Source organism: Trichomycterus rosablanca, chromosome 8 (assembly GCF_030014385.1).
Source record: "Trichomycterus rosablanca isolate fTriRos1 chromosome 8, fTriRos1.hap1, whole genome shotgun sequence".
Lineage (NCBI taxonomy): Eukaryota > Metazoa > Chordata > Actinopteri > Siluriformes > Trichomycteridae > Trichomycterus > Trichomycterus rosablanca.
The window spans coordinates 38,420,493-38,439,560 of NC_085995.1; the positions used below are offsets into that span (position 1 = coordinate 38,420,493).

Genomic DNA, 19,068 nt, shown 5'->3' on the forward strand with positions numbered 1-19,068 from the left:
TATAGAAGCACTTTGTAGTTCTACAATTACTGACTGTAGTCCATCTGTTTCTCTGCATGCTTTGTTAGCCCCCTTTCACTCTGTTCTTCAATGGTCAGGACCCCCACAGGACCACCACAGAGCAGGTATTATTTAGGTGGTGGATGATTCTCAGCACTGCAGTGACACGGACATGGTGGTGGTGTGTTAGTGTGTGTTGTGCTGGTATGAGTGGATCAGACACAGCAGCGCTGCTGGAGTTTTTAAATACCGTGTCCACTTACTGTCCACTCTATTAGACACTCCTACCTAGTTGAACCACCCTGTAGATGTAAAGTCAGAGACGATCGCTCATCTATTGCTGCTGTTTGACTTGGTCATCTTCTAGACCTTCATCAGTGGTCACAGGACGCTGCTCATGAGGTGCTGTTGGCTGGATATTTCTGGTTGGCGGACTATTCTCAGTCCAGCAGTGACAGTGAGGTGTTTAAACACCTCACTTTAAAAGCGCCGCTGTGTCCAGCACAACACACACTAACACACCACCACCATGTCTGTGTCACTGCAGTGCTGAGAATGATCCACCACCTAAATATTACCTGCTCTGTGGGGGTCCTGACCATTGAAGAACAGCATGAAAGGGGGTAACAAAGCATGTAGAGAAACAGATGGACTACAGTCAGTAATTGTAGAACTACAAAGTGCTTCTATATGGTAAGTGGAGCTGATAACATGGACAGTGAGTGTAGAAACAAGGAGGTGGTTCTAATGTTATGGCTGATCGGTGTATATTGCAGATTTTTTTATGGTCAGGGTCAGACCCAGGTCCTCATGACCCATGTTTCTGTGCGGTATCTTCTCCACCAGCTGTGCCAACTTTTTTTCCTTAATAATCTTTAAAAATGCTTTTTTGTCTGTAACTTATCTGGCAATAATTTATATTTCCATTATCTTGTTTTAATGTTTTCATCCTTCTTGTTTTTTTACATTCACTTTTCTTTCTTTGAACAGCAAAGTAAATCTTTTTCAACTGAATTTTTGTCGGGTGGTTGTTTGCAAAACACAGCTGCTAACGCCCAAGAGCTGCTCATATTTACACAGATGTGTTCACCTCTTGGTTTTAGGACCTCCAGCTAAGTGTGCTCGACCTCGTCCACAGATGTTCCATATGTTGCGTTAGAAACTGGAAGACACCCAGTACAAAGTTCTTTAGGTGTTTTTTTAGGGCACCTGTGTCAAACTCGAGGCCCGCGGGCCAAATACGGCCCGCCACGTCATTTTATGTGGCCCGCGAGAGCTTAAAAGACGTATGATTGTCTTAAAATACACTGTAAAATCATACATAAACTGCGTCTCCCACAATGCATGTCGATTTTGTGACTAGATGGCAGTGTTTCCGCATCAGTGTTTAACTGAAGCGGTTTTCCAACAAGTGATGCTGAGAAATATTTACAAATAATCCCAAAATGTGCAAGAAGAGAAAATTGAAGCAGAAGGAGGAAATTTAATGAAACATGGGAAAGTTTGTGCATCTCTTGTGTTATGAGGCCGTGTCTGTGGTAAAGGAGGACAATATAAATGTAGATATACATTATAAATATACAGAATAAATTTGGCATTTTGACATCAAACACAGAATTTAGCCTCCAAGAAAAACAACAAATTGTCCAAGATCTAAAAGGCAGAGAGCAATCATAGCAGGATACGTTACAATCGGCCCTTTGGGGGCCACCATAATGCAGATGTGACCCTTGGTGAAAATGAGTTTGACACCCCTGTTTTAGGGTATCTTTGTTAATACTTCTTTCCTTCCAACCACACACACACATTTCTCTAGTGAACCTTAATGATTCAAAACATCCCTATACATATGATGCCTAGTTTCCTACAGTCCTGGACTATTTAGACTTTCATGATTTGATACCTATGACTCACACTGTACTAAGTAATAAAATGTTACGTCATAGTTACAAAAAAAAAAAGCGGATAAGGTACTGGACTACTAATCGTAAGGTTGCTGGTTCACGACTAACCACCATTGAGACACTCACTCACTCACTTACTTTCTTAACCGCTTATCCAATTAGGGTTGCGGGGGTGCTGGAGCCTATCCCAGCTTATTAATGGGCGCAAGGCACACAGTAACACCCTGGACGGGGCGCCAGTCCATCGCAGGGCAGACACACACCCATTCACCTATAAGGCAATTCAGTGTCTCCAATTAACCTGACTGCATGTTTTTGGACTGTGGAAGGAAACTGGAGCACCCGGAGGAAACCCACACAGACACGGGGAGAACATGCAAACTCCACACAGAAAGAACCCAGACCGCCCCACCCGGGGATCAAACCCAGGACCTTCTTGCTGTGAGGCGACAGTGCTAGCCACCGAGCCACCGAGCCGCCCACAATTGATACAGTGATACAAAGTACAGTGTCATTCATAGCTATCAAATCATGAAGGTCAGAGGACAGTCACAGTAATCCAGGATTGATAATCCAGGATGAGAATCTAGACATCGTATGGTGGGGCATAAACTTATATCAAGGATGTTTTTTTATCATTAGGGTTCATGAGAGAAATGTTTGTGTGTGTTATGCTGTATCCGAACGCTGATGGATCAGAAACTTGGACTGCTCAAGACCGACTTGCACAAACTCGAGGCCTTTCAAATGCGATGCCTGAGATATATCCTCGGAAACACACTCCGTGACCGTATCAGAAATGACACCATCCGAGCCAGATGTCAGCAACAACCAACTGCTGTGGAGCAGATACAGCAGCGGCGGCTGAGATGGCTTGGACACGTGTGCAGAATGGATGTGAACCGAATTCCAAACAAACCTTTGGAGAAAACGTCCCTCCCAGTGGAACGTGGTCCAAACAAGTTGAAATAGATCTAACAAACCTTCGGCTCTCTCTCAACCAAGCTGAAACACTCGCCATGGACCGTAAAGCTTGGAGAAACATCACTGAGCAAGCTCGAAATCCTACGGCACCCACAGCAGTCTACTGGTTACGGGATCGACCCCACCCAAACGCTAGCTAGGGACCTCAGATGCTTAGGAGAATAGAAGTATTAACTCACCACCACAGAGCCACTGTTGGTCCCCTGAGCAAGGGTTACTCTTTAATTACATGCACTGTAATTGGCTACAGTTGTAAGTCACTTTGGATAAAGACGTCTGCTTAATGCTGTTAATGTTAATCCAGTCACTGAAGAACAACAACAAATTCACAGATCTGTAATAACTGCACAGCACAGATTTATAAATTCACCTTTTGTAACCACTTTATACTGATCAGGATCTACATGGATTTGGGGTCTGTCCTGGAATTCTGGGCACCAGGTGGAAAACCGCCCCTCCACCATTGGCAGAATTTCATTACAAAGCACCACACATTTATTAATTCATTCTCACTCACACATTGGGGTGATTCAGAGTCATTATTTCACTTTGAGGAGGTGGGGGCGGAACGGTGACTCGGTGGGTAGCACTGTCGCCTCACGGCAAGAAGGTCCTGGGTTTGATCCCCAGGTGGAGCGGTCTGGGTCCTTTCTGTGTGGAGTTTGCACGTTCTTCCTGTGTCTGCGAGGAGTCCAAAGACGTGCAAGTGAGGTTAATTGGAGATACAAATTGTCCATGACTGTGTTTGACATTAAACTGATGAATCTTGAGTAATGAGTAACTACCGTTCCTGTCATGGATGTAACCAAGGAGTGTTAAACATGACGTTAATAAATATAAAACATCCTAATAAATAAATAATAAATTTAGGAGGTGGAAAGAAACTCGTGCACATGGAGAACACTCACGCTGAGCTGGGTAGAACAATCAGAAATCAAATGCTGTGCCACACACAGCACATGTTTATAAACTCCAGTGATAAATAGACCTTCGCATTGTAATTCTTATGGCTTGGTCTAATGGGTGAAGTCAAAACTTGCCTTATTTATATAAGATAAGGAAGCATTTTAATATACCACAAGGTGAAATTTGCATTGTTACAGCAGCAAGAGTGGAAACAGAATATACAGAATATATTAGCTGGATTCTTCAGCTGTAGCCAGTCAAAATAATCTAAGATGATGTTTGTATATTTGTGACCAAACAGGCATTCTCATGGGTGCAGAAAACCAGCATTAAGCTTACAAACTTAGATTTGTAAACGTTTTGAACATAGACGAATTAAGGGACAGTTGTAGCCTAGTGGTTCAGGTGCCGGACTAGTAATTCAAAGGTTGCTGATTCAAGCCCCACCACTGCCAGGTTGCCACTGTTGGGCCCTTGAGCAAGACCCTTAACCCTCAATTGCTTAGGCAGTATACTGCTAAATGCTGGAAATGTAAATGTAATTGAAGACATTCAAAGAAAGAGTCAAAGGAAAAGTACAGTTGACGGAATTACTGAGCTTTTTAGACATAAGTGTCCCATTTGAGTCTATTTAAAGTTGCAACCTCGACTGTATACTTAGAAAGTTTGATTTTAACATTTATGGAATACGATGTTTCTAATAAAAACGTTTAACAAACGGTTAAAGAGTGGTTTTACACCAAGGGCCATCAAGTCTTCCACCACAGGGCTGTCTTTACGGAATCGACTCTTTCAATTATGGAATCATAATGTGAGTCGATTCAATGTATGTTCGTTAAGACTGGAAATGGAATTAAAGGTTACGATTCTCTGTTTCTGAGCTATAGAAATAGAAAGCCGAATCCTAAGCTTTATTGCTATATAACTTATAAACCTGTTCTCGTTTTAATGTTTACTTTTTAACAAGGTATTTGAATCGCCTCTCATCTTTTCTAATGAACCTCTACCAGGAGTCGATTCAGTATCAAATGTCGTATCGTGTAGCTGGGAGTAAGGAGTCGACTCCTAAATTTAATACCGTATATCTTATTAGAGTATCATATACTTGAATAAAACTCTTATTAACTTAAAAACATCTCGTTCGAGATTGTGTGTTTTTTATATTTAGATTAATAATCGATAGGAATTTGCCATTGCGAGTTTTGGGTGTCTAATCAACTCCCGATTCGTAGATTTGAACACAGAATCGACTCCGTGTTCAGTTGTCGTATGTCTTTCCCCGTGATGCGCAGCCAATCACGGCTGTCCACGAGGGTCAGTTTGGAGGCGGAGATAGCTGTTTATGACAGACAGAAGTTTTAGCCAATCATGAGCTGACAATTCTTGAAAGACGGCCGCTCCTTGAAGGTTGTAGCCAATCAGATGAGGCTTAGGGAGGGGCTACAACTTGTGCATTCATTCTCCATGGTCACACGTGATCCTCTGTAGTTGCAGGCGGTTTGTGTCCATCAGAGAGCAGCGGGTGAGTAAAGTCACTTACTTAAATCGATTAGTTTGAATTAAATATAAATGTATAAAGATGCGGTTGTTAAATAATGTGTAGAATGCGGAGTTATTTTAGGCAGCTCATTTGTGCGCAAGCTTGTCGATTTGCGTGGCTCGCCAGGCCGGCTATGCTAATTAGCATAGCTACAGCTAGTAGGTGTCATGTCAGTGCATATATTTTCTTAATTGTTTATAATAAAAAAACACGTTTTTCAATATTTTATATAATAAATCTTTAGTTTTCTTAATCAGCATTTAGAATAACTTTAAAAGACACGAGTAAACAATAACAGTCGGTTGCAACAGCCTGTGTGTCTTATTATTGAGGGCTGTGTCCCAAATTGATCTCGAAATACGTGCACTGATGAATCTCACACCCTGCCTAGTGCACTCTGTCATTCAGTCGACGTGATTTGGGATACAGCTACAAATATGTTAATCTCACTACTGACATATTTAAATGTTAAATAGTTAAATATTGTAACTGAAATTCAGCTTTAGGTCATAAGCGAGTCAATGTCAGCAAGTGAGATTTTGCAAACTGTTAGTGAATTCTTAATAAAATGGACTAGATGCGCATTTTTGATCGTGTTTAGTTATTAATTTAGTATTTTGCGCCATAAACACTCGGGTTGCACCAGTAAATACAGCAGAGCTCAGCTGTACACATGCTTATGTAGGTTTGGGGGACTTTGAGGGGTACTACATGACCAAAAGTATTCAGAGAGCTGAAAACAAACAGTATTAAAACAGAGTGACCTCTATGTGACCTCTTTTTAGGTAGAACAACAAAATACAAATTTATTTATAAAGCGCTTTTTACAATAGACATCGACTCAAAGCGACTTTACCGAATCCAGGACCGACGGACCGAAAACCCCAGGGCCGACAGACCAAAAACCCCAGGGCCGACAGACCAAAACCCCTGTTTTTTTTAAATAGAACAACAAGTTAAATTTATTTATATAGCGCTTTTTACAATAGACATCGACTCAAAGCAACTTTACCGAATCCAGGACCGACGGACCAAAAAACCCCTGTTGAGCAAGCCGAGGGCGACAGTGACAAGGAAAAACTCCCTTAAAATTACAGGAAGGAACCTTACGAGGAACCAGACTTCCCCTTTTTTGTCTAAGGGGAGTTTGTGCCCATTCAGTCAGCAGAGAATTTGTATGACTGGGCACTGATGTTGGTCAGGAAAGCCTCAATTGATGGTTCTAGGTCATTCCAAAGCTGCTCACTTGTTTGTAATTTTTGTGGCTAAAATACACAAATGTAAAAATTAGAAGTGGTGTCCAAATACTTTTGTCCATATAGTGTTATGCCATGTTTTTAATTTTTGTACTAACTACAGTGTTGTTGTATATACAAGCCAGTATGATAATTTATTGGTTTGGCTTTGTGGCTGCTCTGTCAAGGGGCTCTTGTCCAAAATCATCCTTTAAAAAAAGATTAAATGCTGATTACATGGATAAGATGAATAAAAAAACCAGCCCGGAATCTGCAAAGCTGCTAAAAATGTGTGTTTTAATTAGTGAGGTGAAGAACTGAATACAAAACGGTTCACCTGCATGATCATCTGTGTACGTTTAGAGATAGGACTACGTAAAGCATTATGTTAGCATATGTGTCAATGTTTGTGTGGGTTGGGGGGTCTGTTGTAAACCTGTCTGACTGGTTTGGAACCACCAGGACCACGTTTGTTATCAGACACATCCAGAATATTCTCCAACGGGTTGTGTGGGTTTACTTTTTTAACCTGTAACGGTAAAAATCGTTGCTCGTGTTCGTCTTCCTGTTAAGGGAGTCGTCAGACCTGAACGAGGCACAGGAAGCAGGTAGATCTTCCTGTTATCACACTGCTGATACTGGGGATGTTTCACTTCTGCAAGTCATGATTAACCTGAACCGAAGTCCAGAAAGATTCACCAGTTAAACGACTCCTGCTCACCTACAAGTCTTTGCTCCACCTTATTTAGCTGAGCTTATTCACCCATACTGCCCCGCCCGTACACTCAGGTTCACTGATACTGGCCTCCTTGCCATCCCTACTTTCAGACTGGTCTTGGCATGGGCAAGATCTTTCAGTCTCATGGCCCTAAACCACAATCTCTCCGTTTCTGTTAATCATTTTCATCCTTTAAAACACAGAAAGAATTAATAATTAGAGATCGCTACATCAGCCATGAAAACGCTGCTTTTATTTCCAACACACGGGTGTTTATCGTCTCATATCACCCCCAGGTGGAAGCAGCTTCTCGTTGCAGCTCATTTGTGAGTAGTCCAGTCATTCTATTTTAAGTCCCTTCGCCCCACCGGTCCGTGAAATTATATCTTATGTGAAACCGGTCCGTGGTGCAAAAAAGGTTGGGATCATTTCCCTTCTGTAAACAGCGACCTCGAGTATGAGACAGGCGCTATATAAATATATAAGGGCAGTTGTAGCCAAGTGGTTAAGATACTGGACTAGCAAGCAGAAGGTCGCTGGTTCAAACCCCACCACTGCCAGGTTGCCGCTGTTGGGCCCTTGAGCAAGGCCCTTAACCCTGAATTGCTTAGACTGTATAATGTAAGTCGCTTTGGATAAAAGCGTGTGCTAAATGCTGAAAATGTAAATGTAAATAAATCTAACTTATTATTATTACTAATATTCCTCCTACACTTTGCACCATGTCACTGTGTGTGTGTGATTATAAAGTAGTGACGTATCGACTCATAAAAACGAGCGCGACGGGTCATTTTATGGAAAATTGCATCAATAAGCAAAGCAAATGCTTTTTTGTGTGTGTTAATTTGTGTAACTGACTGTGACCACTCGGTGCAGGAGGTGTTAATGACTTCATCAATCAGGATGTTCATAGTGCACCGACTTTGTCCTGGTTCTCCTGTGTGAACGCAATACTTGCACTTTGCATTAATTAAAAAAAAAGCTTAAGAGGAGTGTGTGACCACTTCGAGCTCTGGAGTTTGAATTCCAGTGGCGCTATCGAACGGCCGGGTGGCTATGCAGACACTCGATTGGCTGTGTGTCAGTAGCAGTGGGGGGCAATCAAAGCAGGGCGGTGGTCTGGGAAAGAGAGGCACAAAAGAGTGTGTGTGTGTGTTTCCTAGATAAAACTACCACAGTCCCAGAGAATTGGTTTAAAGGTCGGTCAGCCTGTTAGGCATTCTAGCTGATCATTAGCCACTTCACACCCTGTAATTATACACGTTACAGATCTTTCCTAACGCCACTTTACTTTTAAGAAAGACCCACGATGGTACCTGTTTTACTAACTTAAGAGGTGAAGATAGGCTTCGGTGGACTGAACGAGACTGTATAAACGTTATTCACATTACCAGATCGTTTGTGTGTAGAGACGTTGAGATGACCCGGTGAACCCATTACAGACAAATCAATCATCGGTTGATGCTCTCAGTTTAAAAAGCTCATTTAAGCTCCTTCGCACCTGCTGACGCTTGAACATAATACCTGTCTTTCAATAAAGTGACACATCTGTGTTAAACATGGTGTTAAAATCCAAATAAATAAATTAATAAATAAATAACAGCTGATGCTTGATTTAGAGCCACAGTGAAGCTCCAGGTCTCCAGGAACAGCGGTATTATTAAGGACTCACGCTTATCCACCCTTTAAGCTCAGGGTTCCAGTGTGCCCTACTTTATTACGTGTTTATTTTATTGGAATAATGAACATTGGATCTGTTAAGTACAAATCAGAAACTCAGCAGCATGATAGTAAAACTGCTTCCTATTGGTTCCAATAAAAACTGGTCCTAACATGGGTCAGATCTCTGAATAGCACCAAGGTTTTAAGAAGCCCGAATGAAAACAGTTCTGGATCCAGAGTCATTTTGGTCAAACATGGTTTTTTGATGGTCATACATTCATTTACATTTTCGGCATTTAGCGGACGCTCTTATCCAGAGTGACGTACAGAAGAGCTTCCGTAGTGAACGTTACCTTACTCTAGTTTAAGTAGACAACAGTTCTAGAACACAAATCTGCTAAAACCCTGATAGAACCAAAGTTTTTTTGTTTTCTTTAAAAGAATAAGAGCGTTAGTAAGTAAGTACAGGTCTGCTTTAGTGCTTAGTAAAGAGGTGATGAAGGTGTTTAATCGTCTTTTGAAGACAGCAAGAGACAGATAAGTGAAGCTCGTTCCACCATTTGGGTCCTTGATGCTCGTCTTCCTGGAGTCCTGGGTGGAGGATCAAGTCGAGCGAGACTAGTGGCTCGGAGGTTGCGCGGTACAGAGCGTGGTTTGATTAGACCACGAAGGTAGTTTGGGGTAAATTTTTGGCTTTGTAGGCGAGCGTCAGTGTTTTAAACTGAATACGTGCAGCTACAGGAGCTGTTGAAGAGATGGCAGCAGTGGGGTGATGTGGCAGCGTTTAGGTTGGTTAAAAACCAGACGAGCAGCTGCATTTTGGATAATAGTGGACCTGGGAGCACCTGCCAGGAGGGAGTTGCAGTCGTCCAACCGTGAGATTACAAGTGACTGGACCAAAATCTGACATTTATTGTCATCATGGATGGAACCCTGCTTTTAAAGGGTGGATAAGCGTGCTACCTCGATACCGCTGTTCCTGGAGATCTGGGGCTTCATTGTGGCTCTAAATCGAGCATCAGCTGGTGCAAAGAAGCTGAAATGAGTTTTTTAAACCAACAGCATCGACCGACGACTGATTTGTCTGTAATCGATTCACTGGTTCATCTCGACATCTCTAAACATGAACGAACTGGTTACATGGTCTCGTTGCACTGACCAAACCCTTACAGCTTGAGGTTGCCGTGGCCTCTATAAGGACCCGCTGTCAATCGATTCATAATAATAACAACACTGGGGCGTTTGGTACCTCTGTACACACGATCATCTCTGTTCAGATGGTCAGTGAACTTTCAGGACTGACCCCTCTGCACCAGTTCAATCCCAAATACCACACCAGCCAGGGAACATGAGAAGTAACGTAAACAAGGAGGGGTGAGGAGTGTTTCAGTTTCAGGTGTGGTCATTATCTCGAACTACTTCAGACCTCCATTGGCGGGCGTGGTCTCATTCAGCCCGTCATTGTGTGCCGGATTAGCGCGTCCCTGATCGGATTGATGAAACCGATCCCCACCCCCCACACCGGTCATCCGGATAAACCTGCTCCAGCTCGATTAGCCCTTCAGTCTCCAGTGGAGTGTGGTCAGTCTCCTGGTCAGGATTTCGGGAACTCATTTATTCACAAGACCCCAGTCCCTACAAGTTCCAAACCTCAAATCCCAGTGTTGCACCATATCGATTAATAGACACGAATCACCCTTGCTAATGTGATTTGCCAGTCAGAGTCGGCGGTGATCCCACGTTCCTGACGTTTCTGTCTAGTGTTGGGTTTAACTTTTCCTCCCCCAAACTTTGCATATGAATAGAGTTCCAGGATGGGAAAATTAAGCGTGAAGTAGAACCAACACCCTCCGTTTGTTCGCTGGTCGACCGGAGCTGGACGTTTTAACCAGTTCGTACTTCCCAATTGATAGTATTTAAATAGCCACATGATAAATAAGCTGGTTATAAAAAAGAAATAAAACGGTGCAATGAAATTCCTTATTCGGTTTATCAGCCATCGTACGGCGCCCATGAAGCAGACAGAATTAAGGGTCTTGCTCGGGGGCCCAACAGTGGCCGCATAGCAGAGCCTGGACAATCTTTTGATTGATAACCCCAAGCTCTACCCACTAGGCTACCACAGTAGCCACCCTTTTTTTGGCCACTTTCTATTTTTATTTCTGTATATACCTCTATCACCCGATCAAGTCATATCCAGTTCCCAATTTGGAACCTCTGTCAGATCAAAGAGAGTCCCTGCAACACCGATCTAATCGGCGGCCACTTCTTCTCACCTGCTGGTTTCGGGTTCCCGCAAAGAGCCGCGTCACGAGTCCAGTCCTAGAGAGACCCTGTCCAACCCTCCCTCCCTCTAACACAACTAGTTGTGTCTGTGTGGACGCCCGGTCGGGTCGGTGGCTCTGCTGAGATTGATGAATGAGCACCCACACCAGTGCTAAATTAGGTTTTACCCTATTAGATCAGTTACCCCAGTATAGATGCTTATATCTGCTTAGATGGCCAGTGGTTGGACTAAAGCATTTACATTTGCAGCATTTTATTCAAAGAGAATTACAATTGTGAGTGTAACGGGGGGGTGAGGCGGTTTCTTTCTAAATAAATCTAGAGGTACTGATCAGATAAGCAAAGAAGAAGAAGAATTTAACCACACTATGAGGTTTCCTTAATCTATTGGTTCTATAATTAATCCAACTCTATTAATCTAAGGTTCTAACTCAGATTTCCTATAGGAAAAATGAACGGGGTTTTCAAAAAATCGTCTCGAACGCATCCTGTGCTGAATAAACATGTCCAGAACCCTGTACGTTTTGTCCTGTGTACATGTTTCTCCTGTACATCGCCGGATCCTCTGAATTACGAGGTCGTTAAAGGGTCGTAATACTAATAAGCTAACGCTGCTGCGCATTAATTAGACGTCACTGAACTACACCGATCGAATCGACGGAACGAGCGGCCCGCTTTTGGTGAGTACAACCGAAGGCGTAACACCCGACCGTCCTCGCTTTCTACTTTAATGTATCTAGCTACTAAAAATATCAACCAAAACTTGTGAATATCGCTCCACTGTTACACCGGTGAATCGCGCTGCTTCGTGCGGTTATCTAAGAGGCTTATACAAGAAAAGAAAAAAGAAAACATTAAGAGGCTTCCAGTCTAGTGACGTCAATTCAGCGCGCAGTAGCATTAGCTTACATGTCGCACTATTCATATTTTGACTCTTTAACGACTTCATAATTCAGAGGATCCAGTGATAATAGACAGAAGAATCTCCATAAAACAAAACCTAACAGCTTTGGAACATTTTTTATGACTACAGGATGCCAGAGAGGCAATTTGCGAAATCTCCGCTCATATTTCCCATTCGAAATTTCTCTTAGACCCGGGTTACCAAATACGGGCATAACAACATGGCGTGGCCTACAAAATGACGACACGACTTCAGTGGTCTATACAGCTCGATCCCATCTGAGTCGATTCTCTCAGCACGTTATATAAATTCGTGGTTCACTTTGGTAAATCGTAAGCGGTTCTTGCTTTTGATGTAGATATGAACAGAAAACGTTACTTCACAGAACCGAGCAGAGGCAAAAGTTCATCAGTTACTAAGTTGGTTAGTTCAGGATCATCTGCTCGGACTGACAGAAAACGTTTAGCTCCACAGGCAGAACGAGTCTGACCCGGTTACCGCTCTGTGGTAATAGCAGTTTAAATAAGCCCGAGCTTTTTAAGGTAAGAGGGTCACACAGAATGTTCTGTAGTATCTGGTGTTTATTTACAACCGCAACATTTATTAATAACAGTAAAAACAGAGAGATATCTGAGAAGAGAAACTTACGCTGCGCTTAAAATGAATCGACTCCTGAATCACTTATATCGATACTGTGAACAGAGCGTCTCCTCTCTTAAAGACACACACACACACACACACGTCGTTGCTTCTGTCGCCGGTTTATCTTCACTGTTAGACCTACTTTTAAGGGTTTTTTCAGACTGAACTTTAAACGTTCGTTTGTGCGTGGTCAGTTAGACTAGTCTCCCGTGTGTGAAAAATGTATTGCTTTAGTTTTAGAAGTCTGACCACGCCCCCTGGTCAGACACTCGAGCCGCCCCACAGGTTGAAAACCCCTGCTGTAGTTGACATATGGACAGTATGGTGATTTTCTTAAAGGAAAATAAAACCTAAATTACATTTGGTGAAATGGATTTGAACTAAAATAGTCATTTGAATCGATATCTCACATCAGATATTGTTGAGGTATGATCAATACGTTTTTGCAGTTATGTCAACAGAACAACCAAATTGAGATCTCCAAAATGGAATAAAAAAATATAAAAGAATAAATAAAGCAAAATATCCCAGTTGTGAGTCCTTACTGAGTCTTTTTTCTGAGTTCTCTTAGTTCCTGCCCCCCTTGGTTGAAGGAACCTCTTAAAGGGGAACACACCCCTCTTTTTTTTTTGTGGAAATTTTCCATTACCACACTGGCACTTGCATTCACATTTAAGCTCTTCTTTACCAGTCATCAAAATCTACTTGGGCTACATTAACAATTGCTCAAGAGTCTAATAGTGGAAGCCTGGCAGTGGTTGAGCGCCCACACCAGTGCTAAATTTGGTTACCCTTCTAGACCAGGAACCATGAGTACTCACTATGATGAATGATTGATTTATAGGTTAATCATTAACATCACTAGCTGCTACTGGTTCTTCTATCAAAGCCAATCCTGAGCAACAGAAGCTCATTAGATCAGTGTGTGGAGTCCATGGGTTCTTCTAGTGTGCTTTAATTAGCGAGGGAGATGTGTATGTTTGTGTATGTTCGTGGATACCAGGTAGAAATCCTCGGTACGCTCGCTACACCTCCTGGTTCCTCTGGGAGCGGCGGTTCATGAACAGTGAACCTCCAGTGCTTCCTGGATCGAGAAGGAAATTAGGTTTGCGCCGCACCTTCAGGGCACCAGATGAGGTTCGAGCCGCTTCCTGCCAAGCTACCGCGGTTATAAAAGCAGAGCTCGACTCGGATGCTTTTTTGATGTTGAAAGCTGATTTGATTTCCAATTTTCTGCCAACGAACTGATACCGGTCAGATACCGAGTCAGATCTCGGGTCCAGGAGCCGGTCTCAGAGATGTAGATGATGCTACGGATTGGATTTCATGTCTTAATCTTCCAATGCAGCCACTTAACCCCCCCAGCACATGGACAGTATAACAGTCCACTACTTAATCACTGACCAGCATTTTTTTATAGATTGATGGTCATTTTTGAGGCTTCCGTTCAGGCTTCTTAGAACCTTGGTGCTAAGTAGAGAACCGGCCCGTGTTCACGCTGGATTTTATTGGAACCAACGATGCGTCATCAATGGAGGGAGCTTCACAACAAGTGAACAATAGTAACAAGATAGCACAGATCAAATATTGCGATTGCGAAGATAATAATAGTGTTGTCCCTGTGTGTGTGTGTGTGTGTGTGTGTGTGTGTGTTTGGAGGCGTAATCTCTTTGGATTTAAGGGAAAGGGGCTGAGGAGGCGAGAAGTGGCTCTGTTGTCGTTATGAGGTGGAGATGCACCATGGCAGTGTTGTGATAGTAACTGGTTCTGCTCGCCGTGTTTATGTTCCTGTTACTGTTCTACTTTACACTGGTTATTTACCAGTAATTAATAACCAGTTATTCAGTATTTCTATATTTATACCCACATATCTGTATCAGCCACAACATTAAAACCACCTCCTTGTTTCTAAACTCACTGTCCATGTTATCAGCTCCACTTACCATATAGAAGCACTTTGTAGTTCTACAATTACTGACTGTAGTCCATCTGTTTCTCTGCATGCTTTGTTAGCCCCCTTTCATGCTGTTCTTCAATGGTCAGGACCCCCACAGGACCCCCACAGAGCAGGTATTATTTAGGTGGTGGATCATTCTCAGCACTGCAGTGACACTGACATGGTGGTGGTGTGTTAGTGTGTGTTGAGCTGGTATGAGTGGATCAGACACAGCAGCGCTGCTGGAGTTTTTAAATACCGTGTCCACTCACTGTCCACTCCTACCTAGTTGGACAATCGTTCATCTATTGCTGCTGTTTGAGTCGGTCATCTTCTAGACCTTCATCAGTGGTCACAGGACGCTGCCCACGGGGCTCTGTTGGCTGGATGTTTTTAGTTGGTGGACTATTCTCGGTCCAGCAGTGACAGTGAGGTGTTTAAAACCTCCAGCAGCGGGAATGATCCACCACCTAAATAATACCTGCTCTGTGGGGGTCCTGTGGGGGTCCTGACCCTTGAAGAACAGGGTGGAAGTGGGCTAAAAAAGTATGTAGAGAAACAGATGGACTACAGTCAGTAATTGTAGGACTACAAATGGACAGTGAGTGTAGAAATTAAGTCCAAGTACTATAGTCACACTGTTGAGCTCTGGTCAGTCAATCTTATTAATTAATACGTCACCTAAGTTGCACTCTTACTGTACAGTTTATAGACATTAGAAGAAACATTAGAACCCATTACGGGGTCGTTAGGGTCAGAGGAACCTCTCCGTAACCCTGTTCAGAACAGCAGGACTTTGGTATGTATTTAGAAACCAACCTCAGTCGTTTATTCGCTTCTTTTTCCTCCGTGTGTCCAGACTATGGAGCTGAAGGTGCGACTGTGTGTGCTGCTGCTGGCGCTGAGCCTGTGCGTCACGCTGCGGGTACGCGCCCACGACCACGACGAGGACGACGCGGACGTGGAGGACGACATGGAACACCTGGGGGACGAAGAGCTGCTGGATGCCGAAGAAGAAGAAGGAGAACCTGAACCAGAGATTAAGACCCCCGCTGCACCTAAAGTAAGATCACTGGCGTCGCCACAGCGGAACGATAAGGTCCTCGTGTCTGAATACCATCTTGCACGGTTTTTACCCCAGATTCACCCCTTATTATTACATCCGGACTTGTGACTGGTGCACCTCCCGATGGCTGGGCCGTTCCACCACCACTGAGATCTGGGTTCAAACCTCAGCTGCAGCATCAGCTAAAAGAACCTCTTACCCAAGAGAAACAGAAGTAATCCTCAAGGCCCTTAATAACATCAGACTGAAAACATATATATACACACACCCTGCCAGTACTGTGGATCACAGTTATCAATAAAACATATCCTGACAGAATGCCAAGCCATCGACAATAGTAGAAAAACATATTACAAAGACACTAATATGAAAGATCTTTTCCAACACAATAATCCACAAAAAATACTTAATTTCTTGAATTATCTAAAAATAAAGAACCAAATATAGTACATCAATTTTGATTCAACTTAAACTTGGTTTTTGAACCCACATATAATGCCATGTACATAGCCAAATTGAGCTGGAATGGCAATAAACAAAAACAAACAAACAACTACACACACCCACCAGTGTGTGTGTGGGGGGGGGGGGGGGGGGGTATATTAGGCAGCAAGTGAACATTTTATCCTCAAAGTTGATGTTAGAAGCAGGAAAAATGTGAGCGTGAGGATCCGAGTGAGTTTGACGGGTTAAATTGTGATGGCTAGACAAAACTGCAGATCTTGTGGGGTTGTGTCCAAAAGTGGTCCAAGGAAGGAACAGTGGTAAACCGGCGACAGGATCATGGGCGGTCAAGACTCATCGATGCACGTGGGGAGCGAAGGCCGGCCCGTGTGGTCCGGTCCAACAGACGAGCTGCTGTAGCTCAAACTGCTGAGGAGGTTCATGCTGGTTCTGATAGAAATATATATAACAATATAATATAATATATATTCTACATATAAGTACAGGACCAATAAAACACAGATTCTCAATGTTATAACATGGCGTAACAAAAACGAACAAGCTCTATCAGCTAGCAGATATAATTCACTTTGTTTTGGGGATGGAAGGACTGTCTGGACTCACCACGGCCCTGACCAGGATAAAATGCTTTATGCAACATATAAATGATCATCCCGTCTCTACTCTGACGACACACTGTTTGATATTTTTGTCCCACTGACATCTACAACCGCACCAGAGCTGAAACACTGATTAACTTTCTATCAATTATAGGACTAAAAGCACTTATCTGACTCACACCTACAGTTAATTAACCTACAGCTAGTTAATACTACCAGGGTAGCGCTGTCGCCTCACAGCAAGAAGGTCCTGGGTTCGATCCCCAGGTGGGGCGGTCCGGGTCCTTTCTGTGTGGAGTTTGCATGTTCTCCCCGTGTGTGAGGTGAACTGGAGATACTAAATTGTCCATGACTGTTTTTGAACTGATGAATCTTGTGTAATGAGTAACAACCGTTCCTGTCATGAATGTAAACAAAGTGTAAAACATGACGTTAAAATCCTAATAAATAAATTAGGGCTGTCGAAGTTAACGCGATAATAACGCATTAATGCGATTTCAATTTAACGCGATTAAAAATAATAGTGCCGTTAACGCAAATTCTAGTTCATGTTGATACTTGACTGGTAGAACAAACGTTTTAATGTCGGACTTGCCACCGTTTTTCATTTGCGGTTTGTTAACATAATGTAACCGAGCGTTGTAGTGATGCACTAATAAAGAAATAAATACACGCTATATTCACAAGTTGTCGGGAGCAGAACACTTTATTAACCTAATCTGTTAAGGTACCAAATACCGGAAAGCTGAGTCAAGCACGTTAGTTCATGAACTATGGAAGCCCCAAAGGGTCAAAACACACTCACTTCGTGTAGAAACGGCCATCAAACCATCGTCACAATACAACCACAGAAAAGTCTGTTACAATAACTACGCCTTATCCCACCTAAAGCACCGCTGATCTACAATGTTTGCTGATGGAGAAATTCTAAACTACAATCTGACATTTACTGCCTAGTATGTGAGTGAATAAACTCCCTTACAGTTTTCTCTTGTCCCAGCAGTTTTTAACATCAGTACATTTAGCATAAAATGTGTTCACCATTTTAATTGTAACATTTCACTTAAAAATCCTTGTTTTCTATAACATTTACACAGATTTTTTTTAATGCGATTAATCGCGATTAACTATATGAAATTCTGAGATTAATCGCGATTAAAAATTTTAATCGTTTGACAGCCCTAAAATAAATACATTGTGCTTCTGAATTAATCTGCTGACCAGATTACCAACATCAAAACACACAAATAAAATGCTTTATGTTTTGGGCTCTAATGTTTTATGTATTGATGTCACAGGTGACGTATAAAGCTCCTGAACCCAAGGGCGAGCACTTCTTCGCCGAGTCGTTTGATAAGGGAACGCTGGACGGGTGAGAGACCTTTAATCTCCTGCAGCAGAACCGTAAGAGACGTGAACATCCCTCATATTCTGTATTCAAAATATTGATTTTATTTTCTCAGGTGGGTTTTATCCCAGGCGAAGAAGGACGGCATCGACGAGGACATCGCCAAGTACGATGGTGAGGGTTCCCCGTCACACTCTCTGTCTGGGAGTATGAATTAAAGCTTTTGTAATAGTGTGGACTTCACCGTGTGTGTGTGTGTTTGCTCGCTCAGGTAAATGGGCGGTGGAGGAAATGAAGGACAGCAAGCTGCCCGGAGATAAAGGTCTGGTCCTGAAGTCCAGGGCCAAACATCACGCCGTCTCCGGCCTACTGCTGCGCCCCTTCACCTTCGACACCAAACCCCTCATCGTCCAGTGAGTACAAGTACACTCACTTCTTAGAGGAGTGAAAAGTTTAGGGATGTTACAGAACGTTAAGGGGGCTATGGCTCAGGTGGTCAGGGTCTCAGTTCGGCAACATGTTTCAGTAAATGTTTCATGTTTCGGTGTAGCTTTTATACAGAATAGACATTTACAAACAAATGGTCAGGGTTGCAGTGGGTCCAGTTGCACTGATGAATACAGAGCAAGGACGAGTAATAATAATAAGTAAGTAATAATGATAAGTAAGGCAAGAACACCTTGAAACAGAGCACCGTCCATCGCCCCGCCAGTCGATAGCATCGCTAAGATTCGATCCTGGATCTCGGAGCTGAGATTTAAGGTCGTGGTGGAGGTGGGCGAGCATGCCAGACCGCTGCGCCACCCAGGCGCTCAATCCAGATCATTTTTAAGCTGAAATGGATCAGCTTATCCACATACTGCATTGTTTTAG

At 42.9% G+C, this 19,068-nt stretch overlaps 1 protein-coding gene across 1 annotated transcript in view; it reads left to right on the top strand.

The window, feature by feature from the left end:
• The first annotated feature begins 5,266 nt into the window (after nucleotides 1–5,266).
• Nucleotides 5,267–19,068, top strand: part of canx (calnexin) — a 30,831-nt gene continuing 17,029 nt past the window's right edge. The window contains exons 1-5 of the mRNA XM_063000867.1: nucleotides 5,267–5,316; nucleotides 15,577–15,780; nucleotides 18,146–18,219; nucleotides 18,311–18,369; nucleotides 18,467–18,608. Of these exons, the coding sequence (XP_062856937.1) occupies nucleotides 15,580–15,780; nucleotides 18,146–18,219; nucleotides 18,311–18,369; nucleotides 18,467–18,608 (476 nt within the window). The 5' untranslated portion in view covers nucleotides 5,267–5,316; nucleotides 15,577–15,579. The remainder of the gene's footprint in view (nucleotides 5,317–15,576; nucleotides 15,781–18,145; nucleotides 18,220–18,310; nucleotides 18,370–18,466; nucleotides 18,609–19,068) is intronic.